The following is an 8200-nucleotide window of genomic DNA, read 5'->3' as shown; positions in this document are numbered from 1 at the left end:
CAATGAGAGGAGGCAGCAATCGGTTACTTGTCATACATTTGGATGGGGTCAGTGAGAGTTGGTGACCCAACCACACTCAGTGATGAGCATCACTGATGGACAGTCAGCCCTGGGCACTTCAGGGCTTAAACCTGAAGTGCCCAAGACTGAATCTATCAGTAACACACCCCATTGTCATGAGGGGGAGGACTTCCAAGTGCTTTGCGAGGCTGAGGAGGTCATGGCCACAGGGCTCCAAAATCTTCATCCCAACAAATGTTGGTTCAGGCAGCTAGATGGCCGCACATTTAGTGCATGTGCAGCACTTGGCTGCCTGACCCGAACATGAAGAGTGCCTTTTGTGCTGACATTTGCTCAGCCTGACAGACACTCTTCATGTTTGCAAAAAATGTCAGCGAGGGCCCTTCCGCCATTAAGGACAGGCAGAGCCTGCTTGCATGTTCTTTTACTTCCCTGCTTACTCCTTTTGTCATTATTGTTAATCTACCTCTTCCTCCACTTTTTCTCCTTTTGTATCTGTCTTTCTCTTGCTCTAGGTCAAAGTCCAATGAGAATAAGCAAGTGCTGGTTCCCAAAAATGGGTGCTGTGCCAAATTGAGCACTGCATTCTGCACATTCATCATCTCAGTGACATGCACCCTGTTTTGAACAAGTGCCACATAGGTTGCAGGTGCTGCACTCCGAGAACTGTCAGTGCTTCAAACAGTTGTAACCCAAGTTCCATGTGTTCTGGCTGTGTGAGGGACCATCCCCTGCAGCTGCCAGTGTTTTACCTATTCTCTGTGAGGAACTATGCACTGGAGCTCTCAATGCTGTGCTTTTTTCTAACTGATTGAAACCTGCACTGTAGCTATATGTGCTGCACCTATTCTGATTGTGAAGGAAATGTACCCTTTCAATGCTACAACTATTCTTTGTGTGAGGAAATGTGCACTGCAGTTATCAATGCTGTACCTTTTCTGTGTGGTGGAAAGCTGAACTGCAGCAGTTTGTGTTGCACCTATTCTATCTGAAGTAATAACCCACTGCCAATGCTGTAACTGCTGTGTGTGAAGGAAACGTGAACGACCTCTGTCCGAACTGTGCATGCTTGGTGGACGCACAATATGCACTGCAACCGCCCACCCTCTACCTGTTCTAAGTGAGGGATGTGTACTTTAAATATTTATTTGAATATCTTCTTTGTACATGAGGGAAAATTGTGTCCTGCTTCCCAGCATTAAGTTGTTGTGACTTGGAGGGGAGCTTGCATTGGACCTGGCCATGCTGTACCCATTCTGTGTGAGGTAAACATGCATTGCAACTGACCAAGCTATACCTATTCTGTGGGAGGGAGGCCTGCACTGCAGTTATCCCTGCTTTATCAATTCTGGAGAGAAATGTGAACTTCAGCTGGCTGTGGGGTACCTGCCTGGTGTGTTTTAAACCGCACTGCAACTGCCCATGCTGTACCTGATCTGTGTATGTGAGGGAACCCTGCCCTCAGCTGCCTGTTCTAGTGCTGGCCGATAGCATGTGCGAGCTGGGCCCACCATCATGATGCCAACCACCAGAAAGGCGCAGGCGCTGTCTGCAGCAGTTACCCTATGACTTAGGTCCAGCCAAAAGTGTGTTTAAACACTTTTTGTAGATCTGATGCCTCTCATGTCTGCCTTTTCGGGTCTTTTTCATGGCACTACTTAATCTTGCTCACCTTTTCCTACACCTCCCACCTTTTCAACATATAGACAATTAAAGTGGGCGAGTGGCAGGGATGCCAAATTTGGTTTTGCCCGTGGTGCTCCCTGAGGACAGGCCTGGTCTGGCATGTGCTGTGCCTCTTCACTGCTGTATCAGCCGTTCTGAATGTGAAGGGAACATGCACTGCAAATGCCCAGGCTCCACCTGTTCTGTGAACTCAAAAGGATGTTGCACTGTGCTTCATGAACTCAAGAGGATGTTGCACTCTGCTTCATGAACTCAAGAGGATGTTGCACTCTGCTTTATGTGCTGTTCTTGCCCTTGGCAATATCATACAGTTCAGAGTGAGAGAAGATTGTACAGTGACTGTTCTTGCTGCACATGTGCTGTTTGAAGGAAATGTGCATTGAAGCTGACTATGCTGTACCCGCTCCGTTTTGAGGGCAGATTGTTGTTTGCTCTTCCTGCTGTACCTACAGTGCTGCATCAAGTTACTCTGAGTGTGACGGAAGTGTGCTCTCTTTTGCTTGTACTGAGGCGCAGTCAAAAAGAGAGTGTGGGTTTCTTGCTTGTGTTGTTTCTGTTTTCTGTGTGAGAGTTAACCTTATATTTTTCCCTTGTCTTTGTGTAACTATTTTGTCCCTGTGGTGACTAGAGGTGGGCGAGCCGTGGAAAGCTCAAGTCATACTCAAGCCTGAAGCGTGGCTCTGGCTCAGCTCGAAGTCTCAATGGCAGCTCAAGCCCATAACAAGTTGAGCTTTCATGTGTCTTCTGCCCGTCTCCCTCGCTCTACCCTCATGCACAAAGAGGTGAAAAGAAAGCATTAACATTTGAGGTAAAAAGGAGAGACAAATGGACTTCCATTAAGTGGCTGGTTTGTACAGTGAAACCTAGAATCCTGAATTAATCATGGCTTCCTCCTTAACCAAATTATGTGATCTTCTTAGACAAATATTTTATTTCACCGATCCTCTTTTTTTCACTATTACATATAAAAGCATCTTCAAATGCGCAAGTTTAGTATACCACCTGGACAAAAACGTAGAGTGTTTGATTTAACAGATTTTAATGTTCGTCTATTACAATGTGGGCCAAACAAGGTTCATGTCAACTGCCTTGCCTCCGTTCACTAATGACACGGTCACCAGAGTGGGTATGGGGGCACAAATGGTTCTAAATTCATGTTTAAAAACTATTATGTTTAATAAGTATTTCCGAGAGCAATGCTATAATGTGACATATTATTGTCAAAGTTTCCACGTGTTAAATAAATGCACTTTCTTCATTTTTTATAGTTTATATCTGTTGCTGTACACATGGCAAATATTTCCAGGGCTTGGCTCGTGCAAGGGCTGTAAGGTCAATGCCAGACCATTCGCTCAGTTCTGGCTCGGCTCGCATGTTAATTTGTTGGTTACCCACCCCCAGCTGTGTCGGTTACCTTCAGTCCGTGTGAGGGCAGCTGCTTTACTGCTCTCTGTGCGTTAACAGCTCTGTGTACCTTTTCACCCTGAGCTGTCCTCGCCCATGGCCTGCTTGCTATGGTTTTTTTAGTGAGTAAAGCTCAGCTACCTGCACACAGGGCCGGCTTTAGGACTGGTGGTGCCCTGTGCGACAGTTTATTGTGGCGCCCCCACCCCATGACCTCCTCCTCGGTTTCACTCACTACCACCTGGCAAATGTGCCTCTTATCTCTCCATCACTCACCTTTCACATACATTCATGTGTTTTAAAGCACTTGTAAAAGCTGGCTTTACTAAACCACTCAGCTAGCCACATAAAATATAGGGGCATATTTAAGAGCCCCTAGCGCCATTCTAACGCCACATTAGCGTAATTTTTTTACGCTAATGTGGTGTTAGAAGGCCACAAACGGCGTGCCATATTTACAAAGTGGCGCAATGCATGCATTGCGCCACTTTGTATCCCTTTGCGCTACAATATGCGCGCGCCAGGCATAATGTATGCAAAGGTGGCATTCCTCTGTTAGGGAGGGCTACAAAAAAGGTGCAAAGAAATCTGGCAGATTTCTTTGCGCCATTTTTTTCTGGCACTTTTAACGCCTGCTCAGAGCAGGAGTTAAAAGGAGGCGTCTGTTGGTTACAATAGGCCTCTGGGTGCTTTGCAGGATTAGCATCAAAAAATGTTATGCTAATCCTGCAAAGCACTGGACTAGCGTCAACAATTCTGACACTAGTCCCCTAACTACCACTATGTTGCGCTATATTTTAAATACAGTGCATACATGGTGGCGTTAGGGGAGTGCTAAGGGGTGCAAGAAAAGTGGTGCAGCACAGTGTGCAGCACCACATTTTTCAAATATGCCCCATAGGAGCATATTTAAGAGCCCCGAGTGCCATTCTAATGCCACATTAGTGTATTTTTTTTCCGCTAACGTGGCGTAAGAAGGCCAAAAATGCTGCACCATATTTACAGTGCCGCAATGCATGTATTTCACCACTTTGTAACTTTGTGCGCTACATTACACATGCGCCAGGCAAAATGTATGCAAAGGAGTCTTCCCCACGTTAGGGGGGCCAAAAAAAGGCGCAAATAAATCTGACAGATTTCTTTGCATCGTTTTTTTTTTTTTACAATGGGCTTCTGGGTGTTTTACAGGATTAGCGTCAACATTTGTGATGCTAATACTGCAAAGCGCCGGACTAGCATAAAAAATTCTGACGCTAGTCCCCAAACTACCACCATGGTGCACCGTATTTTAAATATGACGCACACATGGTGGAGTTAGGGGTGCGTTTACGGGGTGCAAGAAAAGTGGTGCTGCACGGTGAGCAGCGCCACTTTTCTTAAATATGCCCCATAGTTCTGTTTTTTGCAGCAGGCATATTAACCCTCTGTGCTACTTTATGTTGAGTCAAAGCTGCCATTAGGCAAAACTCCCATCTCTCTCTCTAGCAGGAACATTAATCACAAGAGGTATCTCAGACATTTTAATTGTTTCTTGAAGGCTAAACGCACAAGGAACTTTTCAACAGGTGCTTTTAAATCGCAAGTTTAGGAAGTTATTGATAAACACAGCGCCCTCCCCTGAGGTCGGCGCCCGGTGCGGTCGCACCGCTAGCACCGCCCAAAAGCCAGACCTGCCAGCACATATATCAATATTTCCGACTACGTTATTGTTACTTAGGGCAAGTATGACTTTTTGTATTAATTCAGATAGAAAGTTTTAAGAGTTTTCGATGAGGGTAAAACGCGATCCGTGAGTCAGGATTCTATGCAGATCTGTTTGGCCAGCTAGGAACCAGATGTTCGAAGGATGACTTCAGTGTGATGGTAGCTACATTTACTGACCGACTCTCACAAGCAGCTGACACGTGGCTGACTCTTCACCCACAACTGCGTTTAAAATGTAATGACCTGGCATGCAACTGATCCTTCCCAGCCCAGCTTGCCTTTGTGTTCACTGCCTGGCATGCACCTGACACCTTCCCAGCAGTAACATGCTGTCAGAAAAAGTAAGGCACGCGACTGACAGCGCCCAGGCCCACAGGCTAGAAAGCCCTTTCCTGACAGGTGGTGCTTGGCTCCCAATTCCCGGATCGGTGAGCCCCACCCCAGGGCAAAGTCAATGCCAGCGCGGGGCCGGGCAGGAGCGGGCTGCTGCCGAGGCCAAACCCAGTTCTGTTTTGGGATTGTCAGCGGAAGGTCCCGGCTCCTCCTCCTGCGCGCACCTCCCTCACCCCCTGCATTGTAAGCCTCCTCGTTCGTGTCCTGAAAGGTGTTCCGGGGCCAGGGAAACGCAGCCCCACCTCCCTGTCTACCGAAGCCCCTGTGGGAGAGCACGTCCAGCACCCCTTGCACGCCGAGAGCAAGGTCAGGCGAGGATACCTAGGAGCCCCCCAGGAGCCTGGCAGGGGCACCGGCGGGAAAGCCCACCTCTCAGGCGCCTGACAGGATCCCCATGGTGCTCTTCTGAAAGCACGGAACACGGAAGCGGCCATGAAGCGATCGACCTATTCCGGTAAGATTCACTCGGTGTGTCCTTCCGCCAACTCCACTTATACGGAGCTTGATAGGTTTACCCCGTCACTGTTCCACGAGGCGCGGAATGGTGCGAACCTGTTCACTGCATTTCTTCCCGTGGCGCAAAACTAGTGCGTAATGTGATTCTTCCTGCAAAGTGTCTCTTGAAGGCATAGGTACAAAGACAAGGGTTTTCGAGCGGCAGAGGGGTGGCCCTAGACCTGTCATGTCAACTCATCATCTTTTTGACGGGTGTCACCCACGTTTCTATAATAAACGCCTCTCCTGTAAAGCAGCATCACTTCCAATAGGTCACCCTCTATGCACACTTGCATAACTTCAAAAAATACCTTCTTAGTATATTTTAAAGGGTTCATTCACCCTCTTAAACATCTGGCCTCGCCCTCATTCGCAAACTAAGCGGCTGACACACACAGAAACAGACACCGCAGGGTACTATTGTATATATGTGTTGGCGCTATGTAGCGCTTGTCTAAGTGAGGAGCAAGGTAGCGCTGGGCATGTGTCTAGTTGGCGAGCGACATGGTTTGAAGGGGTCGGTAAAGTTCAGCCCGGTGGCCAGAGGAGACATGGTGCCCAAAAGTGTTGCTGGTCACCGCCCAGTGGTAGTACAGTCAATGGGTGGATCGCTGCCGAAATCAGTGTCGGAAATGGATAAAACCTACCTGGCTCCTGTAAGCCGGAGAGAAACAACAATCAAGGCACAGCCTTAAACAACCTGCTGTCAACACCTACCTGAGCACCACCAACACATTTGCACGACCAGCAGGTACACAATGAGAGGTCAGCGCACATTCAAGTAAGCACGCGCGTTAGCATCCTTTGAGATGTATGCTGCATTATTTACACGTGGTGATATTTACATCTTGTGATTTAGAAAGTGTATCCAAATAAAAGTAACACATTCAAAAGTGACGGCATCCTAACATCAGTCAAAAAGTGTAAATATGTCCAGTGAGACAGGCAGTTCTACACAAAGAGTCGCCAAGACAGCTCAGTGGGTTCTTACCTCTGCTGCAGAGATCTGGCTGTGCTTCAGAGATTTGAATCCTGGGGGAGCCTACTCAGCCTTTTTTACTTCCAAGGTCAGTAAAATGAGAACTATTTCGTTTAGTGTTAGATCAGTAAAGCCTGTACCAGCAAGCATTACAGAGCAACAGGGCAGTGCTTGCTACTGGATCCTCGCAGTCGTCAGTGCAGTGGTACGGAATGACATTGTGACGGCAGTCTGGAGATCTTCACAGCCCTCTATAATTTATCCTTCAGTTTATAGGCCCTCTTCTACGTATGCAATTGTGACTTTTTGAGAATGCTCATACTGAAGCACCTGAGCAGTCACGGGGAGGCACGCCTGGCAGTGATAAGAGGCTCTACAAGCAACTACTTGAAACTGACCTTATGTCGGGACTTGCCACCACCCTACACCAGAGTCCTGGTGGCCTGTAGATGAATGAAGAAATGAAGACATTACAGACTGGCAGGTACCTTACTCATGCTGTACTGCCTGATGTCTCGATTTGGGGCCCTTCTGTTACATCTCTCTTGGGCTGCAATACTACCCTGCATGTGTAGCCTGCACTACGCCACCCCTCAGTGGTCGATGCTGCTTCATCTCTGTAGGATAGTACCACATGTCGAAGTAGGCTGAAATACTTCATCTTCCCATAGGCGGTGTTGTTTCATCTCTCTGTAGGTTGCAGTACATGTCGAGTTGAAATAGGCTGCAATACTTCATCTCTCTATCGGGAGCAACACTTTATCTCTCTGTGAGTTGCGATAATTTATAACACAGCTGTAATATTTAATCTCTTGGTAGGCTTTGATCCCTCATCTCACTTAAAGCTGCGATACTTCATTTCTCGGGAGGCTCTGATCCTTCATCTCACTTAAGGTTGCAATACTTCAGCACACTGTAGGCTGCAAAACGTAATCTCTCTGTAGGCACTCAGGCAGCAATACAATCATCTCTTTGCAGGCTGTGGTACCCCATCTCTTTGTAGCCTGTAACACATCATCTCTCTCTAGGCAGCAATGCTTCATCGTAGGCTGTGATCCTTTATCTCATTTAAGGCTGTAATTCTTAATCTCTCTATAGGTAGCAACACTTCATCTCTCTGTGGTTTGCGATAATCTATACCACTTAGGGCTGCAATATTTCTTCTCTTGGTAGGCTCTGATCCTTCATCTCACTTAAGGTTGCGATACTTCGTCTCTCGGTAGGCTGCGATAATTCAGCACACTTTAGGCTACAAAACGTAATCTCTCTGTAGGCTTTCAGGCTGCAATACAATCATCTCAATGTAGGCCGTGGTACCTCATCTCTTTGTAGCCTGTAATATGTCATCTCTCTCTAGACAAATGCTTCATCGTAGGCTGTGATCCTTCATCTCATTTAAGGCTGCAATACTTCATCTCTCGGTAGGCTGTGATAATTCAGCACACTGTAGGCTGCACTCCTTCATCTCTCTTCAAACTGTAACATGCTCATCTCTATAGGCTGTACTACTTCACCTCT

General features: G+C 47.2%; 1 protein-coding gene across 1 annotated transcript in view; it reads left to right on the top strand.

Moving 5' to 3' along the window:
* Window positions 1-5364: 5364 nt before the first annotated feature.
* SEPTIN9 (septin 9) overlaps window positions 5365-8200 on the top strand; it is a 629083-nt gene continuing 626247 nt past the window's right edge. The window contains exon 1 of the mRNA XM_069200262.1: window positions 5365-5662. Within this exon, the coding sequence (XP_069056363.1) occupies window positions 5641-5662 (22 nt within the window). The 5' untranslated portion in view covers window positions 5365-5640. The remainder of the gene's footprint in view (window positions 5663-8200) is intronic.

Source organism: Pleurodeles waltl, chromosome 7 (assembly GCF_031143425.1).
Source record: "Pleurodeles waltl isolate 20211129_DDA chromosome 7, aPleWal1.hap1.20221129, whole genome shotgun sequence".
NCBI lineage: Eukaryota > Metazoa > Chordata > Amphibia > Caudata > Salamandridae > Pleurodeles > Pleurodeles waltl.
Note: the sequence above shows the minus strand (reverse complement) of the source record. Positions and strands in the feature narration are given on the sequence as shown.